Source organism: Neltuma alba, unplaced genomic scaffold, assembly GCF_004799145.2.
Source record: "Neltuma alba isolate B1F8T4 unplaced genomic scaffold, ASM479914v2 tig00013145_pilon, whole genome shotgun sequence".
Classification (NCBI taxonomy): Eukaryota; Viridiplantae; Streptophyta; class Magnoliopsida; order Fabales; family Fabaceae; genus Neltuma; species Neltuma alba.
Window position 1 is genome coordinate 7843 of NW_021637460.1, and position 15493 is coordinate 23335.

Below are 15493 nucleotides of genomic sequence, written 5' to 3' on the forward strand. Positions count from 1 at the left end.
GTATGAGAAATTATTACAATTTGAATTTTAAATCAATAAGGTAAAACTTCCTCTTTCCACCCATGTGCTTTTCTTTAGTAGCATATAAGCCCCGCCTATATTGGGCTTGGACTGAACTGGGGACATTCCAGCAGATACCTACACATGCGCTTACGTAATTTTTTACTGATTGTGAAATGTTTTTGTCCAGGGAAGATATGAGTACACTTAAGGGGGCATTATATAGATACTTGTTTTGCAATCTTCCGCCCCATCCAGCGGGGTTACTACTCCGTAGTGTGAAAGATGTACTTCGTCTGTTGATGGATGGGACTTATTCCATCGGAATATGGGGGGTTCCAGGTATTGGTAAAACTACTTTTGCCAGAGCTATTTACGATAGAATTTGTGGCAGGTTTGAGAGAAAAAGTTTCCTTGCAAATATCAATGATGAATGGAAAAAAGATAACGGTCTAGTTCATCTACGACAGCAACTTATTTCAGATGTTTTCGATACAGAACTTGATATGGTTCATGATGTTAAGATGGGAGCTAGTCAAATGAAGGAGGCACTGTCCAATAAAAGTGTACTGGTAGTGTTTGATGATGTGAATCATATAGACCAACTCATAGCATTATGTGGGAGTAGGGATCTGTGCTTTGGCAAAAGGAGTTTAGTACTTGTTACGTCAACAAGTAAGGATCTAATTCTTGGCCTCGGACTCTACTTTTATGAAATGAAGGCGCTGGATGAGAGTGAGTCTCTTGAGCTTTTCAGCTGGCATGCATTTAAGAAATCTAGTCCAACAGATGATTTCATGTCTCTGTCAGGGAAAGCAATAAATTTTTGTGAAGGACTACCATTAGCTCTTGAAGTTATTGGCTCTCTTTTGCTTAATAGGACAAAAAAAGAGTGGAATAATGTGTTGAAGAAATTGAGAGGAATTCCTCGTGGTCAAATAAAAGAGAAGCTCAAGATAAGCTTGAATTTTTTAACCGATTCAGAGAAAGATTTATTCTATAATATAGCTTCCTTTTATGTGGGTCTAAATAAACATGATGTTACACAATTGTTAAAGGGCTCAAAATCTCCTGTAGAAAAGGCAATGCATGAGATTATAGAGCGGGGACTTGTAAAAGTTGATATGAGTGATAAGCTTGATGTTCATCATTTGTTGCGAGAGATAGGAAGAGAAATCAGTCCTAAAAAGATAAAGCATGAATATATCTATGATGTATTCTTGAGTTTTAGAGGTGAAGATACACGTAAATCTTTTACTACTCATCTTTGCACTGCTTTAAAGAAAGCAGGTATTGAGGTCTTCATGGATGAAGAGGGGATTGGAAGGGGTGAAGCCATTTCTTCCTCTTTACTGCAAGCAATTGAAAGTTCAAGAATGTCGATAATTATATTCTCAAAAAATTATGCTGGTTCTAGTTGGTGTTTACAAGAATTAGAGAAAATCATGGAGTGTCACAAAACAACTCATCAAGAGGTCTTACCAATATTTTATGATGTGCAACCATCTGAAGTTCGTAAACTACAAAATATTTTTGGAGAAGCATGGAAAAGACTCACACTAAGAAACTCAACTAGCAAAGTGAAGAAATCGATGATCAATTGGAAGAGAGCACTCATTGAAGCTGCGAATATATCTGGGTGGGACATGCATGAATGTAGGTAAATCTGATTACCATTCTTTTTCAGTCAACAAGTTTGATTATCTTTTGCTTGTTACTATATGACATCGTTAAAGTCCTTAATTTCCTACTGGTAATCTGCGCTTCTACATATGAAAACAATGTCATTGGGTAAAGAAAATACTTGGTTGTAACTGGGATATTATAAATGATCAAGCTGCTTACTCTTACAAATCACACAATGAGCACTGAATGAATCTTAAAAAGAAAGGTTTTTGTAATTTTCTTACAGAAGATGCGTCAGAAGAAGGGTTTGAATTTAGGTCATACATAACAAATACCTTTAAACAAAATTTTAGCTAACATCTATGTTAAGAGGAAATTGAGAGTTGTTAGTCTCCAAGCTTAATAATTAAACGCCAAGATTGACCCTGATATAAATGTAACTTGTTTTTGCCAGAACTGAAACGGAGTTGATTGACGATGTGGTTGAAACTATAACAATGAAGCTAGACAGCAAAGACTTGTTTGTTGCTCACCATCCAGTGGGAGTGGAGCCTCGTGTGCAAGATATCATCAAGTTGCTGATTAATAAATCAAATGAGGTTATCATAGCAGGGATATGGGGGATGGGCGGGATTGGCAAGACTACTATTGCTAAAGCGATCTTCAATGAAATTGGTCAAACATTTGAAGGAAAGTGTTTCCTCTCAAATGTGAGGGAAGTGTGGAAGCAAGATAATGGTCAAGTTTATCTTCAAAAACAAATTCTTTCAAGCATCTTTAATGCAAGAAGAGTGAAGCTCACAAGTATAGAAATGGGGACAACTCTAATCAAGCAAATGCTTTGTAAGAAAAGAGTACTTATTGTTCTTGATGATGTAAATAATGATGATCAGTTGAAAGCTTTATGTGGAAATCATGAATGGTTTGGTAGAGGTAGTAGAATACTCATCACTACTAGAGATGAACGGCTACTCAAGATCCTTGGAGTGGAAGATCATAAGATATACAACATGAAAGAAATGAATGATAGTGAATCTCTTGAGCTTTTTAGTTGGCATGCGTTTAAGCAACGATTCCCTGAAAGAGATTATGTTGAATTTTCAAGGAGGATAGTTTCTTACTCAGGAGGTTTACCGCTAGCTCTTGAAGTTCTTGGCTCCTATTTATTTGATAGGGAAGCATTGATATGGGAAAGTGTTCTACAAAAACTACAAAAAATTCCAAATGATAAAATACATGAAAAGCTAAAAATAAGTTATGATGGTTTGAGTGACCAAACAGAGAGAGATATATTCCTTGATATATGTTGTTTTTTTATTGGGAAGGACAAAAGCTATGCTACACAAATATTAAATGGTTGTGGACTTCATGCTGATATTGGAATTATTCGTCTGGTAGAGAGGAGCCTCATAAAAGTTGGCAAGAAAAATAAGCTTGATATGCATGACTTACTACGTGATATGGGAAGACACATCATTCGTGAGCAATCACCAGAGGATCCTGAGAAGCAGAGCAGATTATGGTCTCATGATGATGTGCTAGATGTGCTAAGAAATTGCACGGTGAGAATGTCTCTCAATGACTTATATTGTTTAATTTATGTTGTTTTTTTCATTATCGTTTTGCAGTTCCATTTTTTAGTTAACTATTGCGTGTTCAAACATTTATCATATTGCTTGTTTATTATATATGTTATGTTTCGGTAACTGAAATATCATTTATTTTTATTTCCCGTTATTTCCATTTTAATAGGGAACAATAGCGATTAAGGGATTGGCTTTGAACATGTCAACAAACAATTTAGGACCATTGAGTGCCAAAGCATTTGAGAACATGAAGAAGCTTCGTTTGCTCCAACTTGATCATGTACAACTTACTGGAGACTTTGGTTATCTATCAAAGGACTTAAGATGGCTGTGCTGGAATGGATTTCCCTTAGAAAACTTGCCAGCAAATTTAAGTCTCGAAAAGATAGTTGCCATAGACTTAAAGTGGAGTAATCTCACAAAAGTATGGGAGAAAAGTCAGGTATTTACAATGAAATTTTCAAATTAGACACTAGCAGCAATTGTCATGTTAATTTGTTTCCATATGTTTTATTCTTTCCATTCATTGTGTTTATTTGTTTTAAAATGTTCTCTTGGTGCAGAGGCTAGAGTGGTTGAAAATTCTCAATTTGAGTCATTGTCATCATTTGACAAAGACACCTGATTTTTCAAAGTTACCATATCTTGAAAAGCTAATACTCAAAGATTGTCCGCTTGTGTTTTCGATTCACCCCTCCATTGGAGATCTTAAATACATTGTTCTGTTAAATTTAAAGGACTGCAAAGACCTTAATCATCTCCCAAGAGGTATATATAACTTAAAATCTTTGAAAACTCTCAATCTTTCTGGTTGTTCAAAGATTGAAAAGTTGAAAGAAGACATTGGGCAAATGGAATCCTTGACAACTTTGGTGGCAAATCAAACTTCTATTACACAAGTTCCCTCCTCATTAGTGAGAATGAAAAGTATTAAATTTGTGTCACTATGTGGCTTCGAAGGATTATCGCGCGATGTATTTCCATCGATTGTTATGTCTTGGATGTCACCGACAGTTCATTCGAAGTCCCTGCTACGAGCATTTACGATTATGCCATCTTTAATCAAGGGTCTATCACATCCTTTATTTGCCAGAAGCCGTAAAGTATTAGAAGCAAGACCCAGCACATCTCAAGATTCATGTAGAACTCAAGGGTTAATTGGTTTTCAAGAGAAATCTCACATGGAAAGGTTAGAGCCATTGAGTTCTTTAACTATTCATTTAGGCGGCTTCAACAAAGTTATGGATGCACTTTTAAACAGTATTTCACAGGTAATTTCTTTAGAAACCGCCATTAATGTATTTTCAATTAAATCAGCATGATGATTTTCGTTAGTGTGAGCATTATACTACCTCCAGTCCTAATTATAAGACCCAGTTGACTTATTTGAGGAGATTAAGGAAGTAAGTTAAGTTAGTTATTTATAATAAAAAAGTATTGTCATTCTTAAAATATCCTTGCTAATTAAGTGTATTGGCTAGAACTATCATTATTAGAAGGACTATCTTGGAAAAAAAATACATAAATATGAGAGACAAAATGGATTAGGGTCTTATAATTAGGACCAAACAAAAAGTCAAATGGGGTCTTATATTAAGGACCGGAAGTAGTACTATTATATTTCCTCTATTCTCAATTCTTTTTCCTTGTTCATGGATTAGGGATGGAGTGACGGAGGGTTTGACTATTCTCAGCTTCCTCAAGATAATTATCCTGATTGGCTATGTTTTGAGAGTGAAGGATCTTCTGCATCATTTAAAACGCCTCGAGTTTTGGGTTGTTTGATGGGAATGGTAATCTATATTATCTATTCATCTTCTCAAGATAGCATGGCATCCGTATATCCTGTTGGCTTCATGATAAAGAATTTCACAAAGGGTACTATGGACTTTTACAAGAGAGATGATGCAGCGACTTCTGCTGATGATGACTGGCACAAAATAATACTTAATCTAGAGCCTGATAATGAGGTCGAAATTACAGTCAATTTTGCCCAGAAGCATATTGTAAAGAAGACTTTAATCTATCTGGTATGCGATGAAGGAACTACACTAAGTATCACTCGATAATGTTAAATCATTGGTAAGAAGGCAGGTTTGTAATTTTTTTCCCCCTCAATTGGGATTGTCGTATAGATTTTCATATGTTTATTCTGAAAAAAGTTTTAATATTTCTTTCCATGTATATAATATTGCAGGGCTTCGTTAAAAGGAAGAAGAGGTGAAGAATGACAGGTACAAGGCTGTAGGTTATGGCACTCGTCTCTTTTTTTTTGACCTTTACTTTTTTATTTGTTGAGCAAAACAGCAAAAGAAAAAATCAAGAAAAAGTCAATATTTAAAAATTTTATTGATCAGAATGACCTAAATTTGAATATGGGTGTTTTTTCAGGTATGAATCCTTTATAATATTAGTATTTAGATTATTTTGGCCAACAAAATTTTTAAAAAGGGATTTTCACCAATTTTTTGGGAAACTTTTTTTTAAAAATCGTTACCATGTATTATCTGTCACTATACTGTCCTCCACTTTTGTCACTCGCATTTGGCAATTTGGCATCATTATACTTTATTTCACGACACAAACGTCATACAAGCAGTGAAAAAAAAAACCGGACCGAACCGGCCGGTTCAACCGGTGAACCGGCCCGTGGTCCGGTCCGGTTAAAATAATGAACCGGTCATAAAATGAACCGGCATCAACCCGGTCAAACCGGGATAAACCGGTGCAAACCAGCAAAAACCGGTATAAACCGGTAATGAACCGGTTTGAATGATATTTTGCTATTTATCTTATTTTTTCTTATTCAACTCCTAATATTTCAATCACTATATATTTAAATGAATTTTAATAATAATTTTGGTATTAATAATTATTAATTTTAGTTATTAAGAAATCATAAAGATCAAAATCCTTAATGTTATTGTATTTTGTTTTAATTACAATCAAATTATTGTTGTATTTCCTTACGTTTTGTTATTAGTGATTATTAATATTGCTATACTTTGTTATTTTTAATTAAATTTTATCATTTTAATGTGACCGGTTTGATCCCGGTTTGACCCCGATCTGACCCATTAACCCTTGAACCACTACCTCAACCGGTTTAGTGTCTGGTCCGGTTTTTTGTTCTTTGCATACAAGATCCACTTGTCTAGAAAATACTTCCTTCTTCTTCGATTTTTTAATGTTACTTGGGCTTTGTTTTTGAATGACCCAAAACCTTGACTCATTACCCAAATCCTGACCCACCCAATTAAATTAATAACCTGTTTGATTAAAAAAAAAAAGAGAGAGAATAACCCATTTCACATTTAATTTCATTTCTAAATTGACTTGGTAAATTGTGATTTGAAAAAGTAAGAGTTGAATAATCTCTGGAGTTTGAGTTCAAAGAGTAAGGTTAATTCAATATCTTCAATGTTGATTTGTCTGCATCTGTATGATTTATCGTTTAATGAGTATTTCGGTTTTTGATCCATCTCAGGGGAATTAAGGGAGCTGAAATTAAAGTATGGTCTTGGTTTATAAGATGGGTGATTTTTGTAAGCCCCTGATCTAATCTTGCTATTTTCATAATCTTTAATTTCATATGAATTCTTGTACCATGATAGTAATTAAAATCAATGTTTGTTGTTATGATGTATTGAAATAAGGAATTGAAACTCTTGGCTGAAAGTATATACGGGGCTGGACCATTGATATATGGAGATGAAAAATCAAACGTTGGGATAATAGGTAAGTTGTGGTTACTACAAACGCACACAGACACACACACGCGCGCGAAAATTCTGACGGTGATTATTGTGTTAATTCTTGAAAAAAAAAATTATTAGCCCCTAGTCCTTAACATAAAGGGCTAATTGACTAATTCGATTAAATTAAGAAAATTAATTTTGTTATTTATAATAAATAAGTATTGTTTTTCTTAAAATATCCTTATTAATAATGTATATTAATCAAAACTACCATTTAATGAAACATTTAATATGTGCAATTACTATAAGGATTATTTTAAAAAAAAAGATAAATATGAGAAATAAAATAAATTAAAGTCTTATATTTAGAACCAAATTAAATGTCAAACTAGCTCTTACCTTAAGGACAGGAGTTAATACCCACTGAGTGCTGCAAAATAACCCCTTAAAGGCTTAAACTACTCTTTGATCATGCATATCTGTTTTACCAGTCATAGAGGCTTGTGTTTTCATGCCTGAGTTGCTACTATGTAAGCACGAAAGTGGTCTTTAATTAGTTACTGACTTAAACTACTCTCTCTCACGCAAATAAAGGCATTAAGAGTTAATTATGGGATCCATCTATACCTCAAATATAATCGCAAATGGCTCAGGGGAAAGCAAAGGAAGACAAGGATGGGACGTTATCCTTGATCAGAAGAATTATGAAGGCGAACCAAGATCATTAAGCAGGGATCAGTAGCTATGTTCCTCTTGATTTGAAGATTTTTAACTTCTTGTAATGATCACAAGTCCTTAGGAGAGACATAAGGGCTGTCTTTTATGCTGACTATGCGTGGTAGTTACAAAGATTTAAGGATGATCACAAAATTTTTTAATTTAATGAATAATTCACTGGGGAGGAAAGAAATTGAAATTTTTTTTCATTATATATTAAATACATAGATTAACTAGAAAACCAGTAGATTTTACTTAATTTTTTATTAGAGATATTTAGCAATCACCACGTACGGATATATATTGAGTTGAAAAATAACAGTGGTTTCATGCGCTGCTATTGTATTATGAACTAATAAGTGCTTCAGAGAGTAATCAGGAAGTCTCAAACAATAGGTGCCAGATATTAAATAACCTCGATAATTTTCATTAATACTAGAAATATTCATGCATGGATTCATTAATTTCATGTTTTTTTAGATAATGGAATCATAGGTGACATTTACATTTAATGTTAATTTGATTGACGTGCAGGATCTCATTCTCACTCCCCTTTTAAAAGCTTTAAATGGTTAATAATAAAAGAGACAAAAGTGGAAGACATAGTGGGCTGAAATCGCCGATGTTTAGAATCCCTTGTCTGTCAATTCTTCACCTCAGAAACGCCCCCCGGGGGGGGGGGGGACGTTTTTATAACATTCTTTTAATTAAATTACATAATTTGAGAAAACAGTTAAAGTTAATTAAAAACAATATATATGTAAAAATTGAACCTATTTTCCCCCCCTAATATGTGCTCATTTAGTAAGGAAGTAAATAAGAGAGAGAAATACTAATAATGAGATATAGGAAGAAAGAAAATATGTAATATGGGAAAAAGATAGCTGGCAAGAAAAAAAAGATAAGGAGAGAGAATAGAAAATTAATTAGGGACAAAAATGATAAAAACACATTTAATGTTTAGACAACTCTAAATAGAATTTTATAAAATAAAAAACAAACTAATTTAAATTTTGGGATGTCATAAAAATGAGCCAAAGGGATTATCTTAAGATCTAGTTCCCACCTCACGCTTGCTTTTTTTTTTTTTTTGGCGGTGACACCACCTCACACTTACTTTTCATCTCCTTCACATGTACAAGACTTCGGCTTTCCCACAAGTATTGTGACTTCGATGTTATACGCATTTAGATAAATCCCATTTAATGCTGACACAGACGTTCAGTACCATGAAGCAAATACTGGGGAAATCTTTAGAGTTACGTATATTTCTTTTTAAAGTGAACTTATTTCACCCAAAAAAGAAACAGGTTTAAGGTGAATCTAGAATATGGAGTTTTTTTTTAATACAAAAAAAAATTTATGTAAGTTAAGTCTGGGGGCTTACTAGAACCAAGGCATCCCTCTAAGCTCAACGAACACTTACAAAGATACTTATAGATCACCTGCTAACAAGATCTTCATATCCGCAATGAGATTCAAACTCATATATAGCCTTGTGTGATCTAGATTGACTTCTTACCAACTGAACCAACTGTTGTTGATTAGAATCTCAATTGAAGGTATAAATACAAGGAATGATACAGGTCTTGAGTGGAATGGACTAGGCCAGTGGGAGTATGGGCTAGATATGAAGTTAACCAACTTCTTATATTACAGATAAGAGGAAGTACAGTGTAACTCAAGTGATGGTCACTTGTGGAGTAGATTCCGAATTACACATTTATCGCAACAACCACAACATGTTCAGTGGGGGACTTTATATTTGATTAACAATAAATAAAGATAAACAACAAATGAGTTTGAAATTGAAGTTAAACTGTTAAGGGATACCTCGTAACCATGATGCCAGACTGCCGTTAGCCATGAAAGGATACACAAGCAACCGTACGTTCAATTGGTGTCTTGCAAAAAACCAAGTAGCCGCAGCAAATTACGGTGGACTGTCAAGCTCATAATTTGTACTTCTGTTTGAAATTGCAGCTCTCCAAACTGAGCGCCTTCCACTTTAGTTTGTACCCACAATGGTTTTGTTACTAAAGTTGTCCGTTGCATCTTGCAGCTCACGCAGTGAAAACTTTCTAAGCTGACTAAGGTGAATTTTAGGATGCTCCTCGGCTGCCGCCAGTAAAAGGGCAAAATCTTGATGAATAAATTATGGTTGTCATATAAATCAATCATCATGTATACCATCTTTTCCATTATCCTTAAACTTACCTGGAACATCAAAGGAATAATGTTGCGTTATTCTCTTCTTACAATACGCAAGTGCACTCGCAAAGACTGTAAACATTAGTATAGCAATAGCTCCAGCAGCAGTATTCCCTATAATACAAATGTCTTCAAGGTTGCACGCATTAACACGTACGTTTCCTTAATTTTTATTTCTTAAAACAGTCTCAAGATTATTCTCAAATCATATCAATCCAATACAAAGATGATTTCCACTATCAGATAAAGAAAACCATAAAATATTCAACTATATATTGCCTGCCAGCCAACTTCTTTCCTTTCCCGAAGAAATAGTTTAATTGTTGAACTTTCTGTGCTTCTGCCGCGGTCTTGCTATTCATTCTTTATCTGTGTAAACTTTAACAAAGGAAACTATAAAAATCATCGCATCATTGAATAACCTTTTGAATAAAGTACATAGGAGGGTAATAAACTAATAAAAAAATTTAAATTGTAAGAAAATAGCAAGTTGTTATTAAATTAACTTATAAATACACGGGCACACAGAATAATCAATTGTGAAATAAAATAACTATGGGGTAATAACAAATTGTTAAATTGTAAAAATTAATAAGTTTTAATGAGAACATTGGCATTCATAATAGTTAGAGATGTAATTTTAATTTCAGAAATGCCATCATTTATTTAATAATGATATTAAGGAAATCGATTATGGTTTGTTAATTGGATGATGGTTCACTTATTAATGAGAGTATGAAAAGAAATTTTAATAAATGCAAAAAACAAAGGATTTTTTTCCCTTATGAATAAGATGAAAAACACATCTAATTTCTCTTTGAAAAACACAAAAGGAAAGTACATTTTTATCATTTAACTGAACCCCAATCCTTAAAAAATTTAACAAATGTCCAGCGCATTGCAGGGGGCTAAAAGCGGGGGAAAAAGGAGTAAACTCCTCACTAACCTTTTTTTTTTTGGCCAGCCAATAATTCCCTTGTTAATTATTAGAGCATAATACGTTTTTCCTTTTAGTGGGTGTGGAAGATGACTCAGAAGGTGAGGCTCTGTTGCTTTTGCTTTATCACTTTAACAGATTTTCGAAGTGCTGAAGCATTTTGTTTTTGCATCTAAAAGTAAGGTTTGGAACACAAGAAACTGGAGATAAGTTATTTAGTTAAAAGTATGATTATTTTTGTTATTTTAATTTTAATCAATGTCACCCAACCTTCTTCCCAGTTTTGCCGTTTTTGTGTGGGAGGATATTGTTCGACATTATTGGCTTGATTCTATTTAAAATGAAAATAGAATGAAACCAAAAGTTGTCTCTCCACTGAATTATCAAGGATTGAAGCTCTAAAATCTTCTTCATTTGACATCGGACCAAAAGTAACTCCAAGGGCAAGAACAAGCAAGGTGATCTATGAATAATGATTGGAAGAAAGGCTATGCTTTTGTCATTTATTTGAAGCAATCTTGTATGCTTAATGTAAGAAAATTAAGTTTCTGTGAGGATGTATGTAACCTGCATATGGCACTTCGTATGTTATAGTGTGAACAAAAACATCCAAGCATGCTGAACATGTTGTAACCTGTTCAATAACAAGAATGCATGTGATCGAATGTGAAATATATAATGTGTAATTTACATGACATAAGGGTAACAAATACTCCTAATGAGATCAATATTAGATGCCCACAAAAATTTCTACTTTTCTAGTTTAACATTACACATCTAGAGATTTAATGCAAGCTTTAATTTGCTAAAATTAGATGTGTACATTCAAAGATATGAATTTCCCAAAGTTAGCGCAAAATAATATGGAAGTGGAACATCTTGTTTTTTTTTTTTCCCATAGAAGACATTAAGGGCTTCGAATAGAAATTTGAACCGTTTTATTTTAATTTTTTTAGAATTAGTTATGACTTTACAAATTTTACCTAAAACTTAACAAGGTTACAAATGAATAGCAACAATGCAACAATGGAATTAAAGTTTTAAGTTGTTTTCTAATTAGAGGACACGAAATGAATTAAAATGAATTAAAGTGGTTTAAAAATTGTCTATCTTGCTCTTTTGAGTAAGAAAAATCAGGTGTCACATAACCAAACACCACACCCACGTGGCATACACTAACTATGCTTTGATTAAGATCATTCTCCCCTAAAATGATAAAACTGTTCATATAATCGAAAACAGTCTTCTTGTGAGCTGCTCCATTAATTTCCATTCCCATATTTGTCATTGATAATAGAATTAAAAAAAAAACAAAAGAACTCCAGCAAACTAAGAATGCAAAAAGTATAATTCTACGAGTTAAATCCCATTTTTAACAACATTAAAAATAAGAGATAAAAGAGACCGTATGATTAATTAAGAGTATAAACAGAAAGATGTATTATATATTTAAACATCTTCAAAGTGTAACTTAAAAAAAGAAGCATCTCCATTTCGAAAAATGGTCGCTTACGAAAAGGAACGAGGGAGCAACATTGTAATTAGAATATTGACATTTAAAAAAAGTTAGAGTTGTAATTTTATTTTGAAAAATACCATCATCAATCTAATAATGTTGTTAAAGAAACCGACTAATGGTTTATTAATTGAAAGATAACTCATTTATTAATGACAATATAGAAAGAAAATTTTGATAAATGCATAAAGCAAGGGATTTTTTGTTTCTTATAATTAAGATTAAAAAACATAATCTTACTAAATTTAATAACTCCCGAGCATCGCAAGGGGCTAAAAGCAGAAAAAAGAAAAAAGGAATAAATTTGTCACTAATTCTCTAATCTTATTTATAAATAATTTCATATATGTGTTTTGCCAAAATTAAGAAAAATCTTAAATCTTATTAACTGTGTCTTATTTAATAACTTTTTCACTTTATCCTTATTTAATATAGATTTTTCTTTTAAAAAAATAACAATGTGTAAAGTAATAAATGAATGTCAAAATAATAGATTCAGATTAAAAATTTAATGATATCACTTATAAATCGTACCAAATAAAATCTTCTATCCCTGCCTTATAAATTGAATAAGAGTCGTTATTAGAACACAATACCTTTTGCCTGCTTAGTGGGTAAAGAAATGACTCAGAAGGTGAGGCTTTGTGGCTTTTGCCTTAGATCGCGCTGGTGTCGCTATCACTCTAACAAATTTTCGAAATGCTGAAGTATTTTGTTTCTTGAAGTCTTAAAAGTTTGAGACACGAGAAAGTGGAGCTCAGTTATTAAAGTAAAAGTAAGCCTTTGTATTATTTTAATTTTAGTCACTTTCATTCTATCTCCTTCCCACTTTCCCAGATTTGTCATTTTGTGTAGGAGGATATTTTTTGGCATTATTGGCCTGCTTCTATTCAAATTATTGAGTGAAGTGAAGATAGAATGAAACCAAAGCTCGTCTCTCCATTTACCGAATCATCATGGATTAAAACTCTAAAATCTTCTGAATATGAGATCCAATAATGTTTATGTTTCAGATTTAGTTAGATTAGTTAATAATTAGAACATTCCAATAATGAGGATTTTTGCACTTATGGTCTTCCACTCCCTCCAATCTTGAGGAGGTAGATGATGAGAGGTGATAATTCTTTTGTTTAACTCTTGTGTACACATTTTGGTTAATTAATACGTGGTTACAGTTTCATGTCTTAATTCCAAAAAAAAAACAATATGCTCGCAGCCTTCTTTCATAATGTCCACAGTAAGCAATACTGATGACTTGAATCCGTCAATTATTAGAAAACAAATGCATCAAAAATTGAATTCAAATGCAGTGCAATCAAATCCGATTTTGGTGTTAATTTCATACAATTAATACAATATTATTTTGATCGAAATTAATACACGGTACTTTGGTTTCCTTCTTCTTTTTTTTTTGCCAACGGTACTTTGGTTTCCTTTTACCTTCAACGCTAGTAACATGTCGGAGATTTTCATTTCCAGAAGTAGAACCATTGTTACTAACTTTTGGTCGTACTTAACTTGAAAAATTTTGTAAATCTTTAGTTATAAACTCTTAATTTGAAAAATTAGATGATTGCCTGGTAAACTTCTTAAATGTTGGGACTTTCGATCCATAATTGACAGTTAATTAACAATTAAATTTTAAGATGTACGACTAAGCTTTTCATGACATGCAATTGATTTTTTTTTCTTTTTTTACAGTTTACAACTGACACATATGTTAACTGACACAAACATCAAGGCTATTTCATCTATTCATTTTTTTTTAAGAAAAAGATAAATTGATCCTTCTTTATAGTTATATGCTCCGTAATTTTGTGGTCACGATATTTAGTTTCCTTCCATGGTCCGTCAATCTCATTCTCCCAACATTGCCTCTGGCATCGCATTCTGTGCTCATCAGGCTGATGAGCACGGCGTGCTCAGCAGCGTTTTGAGCGCTGAGCAGTGTAGGTCGTTAATTTTTTTTTCTTTTTGTTTTTCTCTCTCTCTTTGTTTATAACAAAAAAGATACTCCTCTGATCCTTAATATAAGACTCATTTAATTACTTTGATTAGATTAAAAAATTAGGTAAGTTAGTTAATTATAAAAAATGTGACACGTTTTTCCTAAAACATCATAATTATCTTTCTTAATATTCTTTCTCCCTCTTCTACTTGATTATAGTTGAGGAAGTATCTATAGGGATAATTTAAAAAAAATTGATAAATATGAAAAATAAGTCTTATACTTAGGACCAAAACCAAATTAACAATTGGGTCCTATATTAAGGATCGGAGTGAGTACTATTTTCGGTCCTTAATATAACAGCTTGTTTGATTTTTATTTTGGCCTTAAATATAAAATCCTAATTCACTTTATCTGTTACATTTATCTTTTTTTTTTCCTCAAAGTAGTCATTGTAATAATAGTAGTTTTAGCCAATACATTTGATGGGCAAGAATACTTTGGAAAAAGCAATATTTATTTATTACAAATAATTAATTTAACTAGTTTTCTTAATTTACTCTTATATTAAGGACCGAAAGTAATATATATTAAAATTATTTTTGGATGAAGTTTCATCCAATATTCTGAAATATTTTTTCATGTATATTCAGTAAAAATACTAGATGTATCTAAAAAATATTTTAAAGTATTGGATAAATCATAAAATAGTTTAGGATAGTAGACGCATTTGACAAAATACTTCAAGATGATGGGTGAATCAAAAATATTTCTAGGATGCTGAACTTGCCTGAAAAATAATTTAGGGTATTGGATAATTGTATCAGAAAATACTTTAAGATATGGGATACATCTAAAAAAAATATTTCAACGTGCTAGATGAAACACAATACTTTAGAATAACGAATATCCTTGATACACAATACTTTAGAATAGCAAATATACTTGAAAAAATATTTTAGAGTACTAAATAAAACTTAAACCAAAAATAATTTTCGTGCATATGTTTTTTTTAATAAGAAAGGTAAAAAAAGGGGAAAAGCAAAAAAAAAAAAAAAGGAAAACTAAGGTCTCAACACTCAAAACGCTGGTGCTTTGAGTGCTGAGCACTCTGCGCTCATTAGGTTGATGAGCACGGAATGCGAACGCTTCGTTTGGAGGGAAACAATTTTGGTGCTCATCCATTTGATGAGCACCATAAGCTAATTAGATTTGAACCGTCCATATCTCATTTGGGTGGTTCAGATTTGATTT

The 15493-nt window shown here is 32.5% G+C and overlaps 1 protein-coding gene across 1 annotated transcript; it reads left to right on the plus strand.

Moving 5' to 3' along the window:
- The first annotated feature begins 254 nt into the window (after positions 1–254).
- LOC114734790 (TMV resistance protein N-like) lies at positions 255–5609 on the plus strand. The gene is made up of 7 exons (XM_028922434.1): positions 255–342; positions 499–1660; positions 2081–3188; positions 3379–3654; positions 3776–4483; positions 4874–5242; positions 5604–5609. Exons 1-7 carry the CDS (start codon positions 303–305, stop codon positions 5607–5609), a joined length of 3669 nt encoding a protein of 1222 aa, XP_028778267.1. The 5' UTR covers positions 255–302.
- Positions 5610–15493: the final 9884 nt, after the last annotated feature.

What these genes read in the sequence shown, in the direction of transcription:
- LOC114734790 (XM_028922434.1), top strand. Translation starts at nt 303, where the DNA reads ATGGATGGGACTTATTCCATCGGAATATGGGGGGTTCCAG. An exon ending in TGGGACATGCATGAATGTAG is followed by an intron (nt 1,661 to 2,080) that starts GTAAATCTGATT and finishes TGTTTTTGCCAG; the next exon opens with AACTGAAACGGAGTTGATTG. An exon ending in AAGTATGGGAGAAAAGTCAG is followed by an intron (nt 3,655 to 3,775) that starts GTATTTACAATG and finishes CTCTTGGTGCAG; the next exon opens with AGGCTAGAGTGGTTGAAAAT.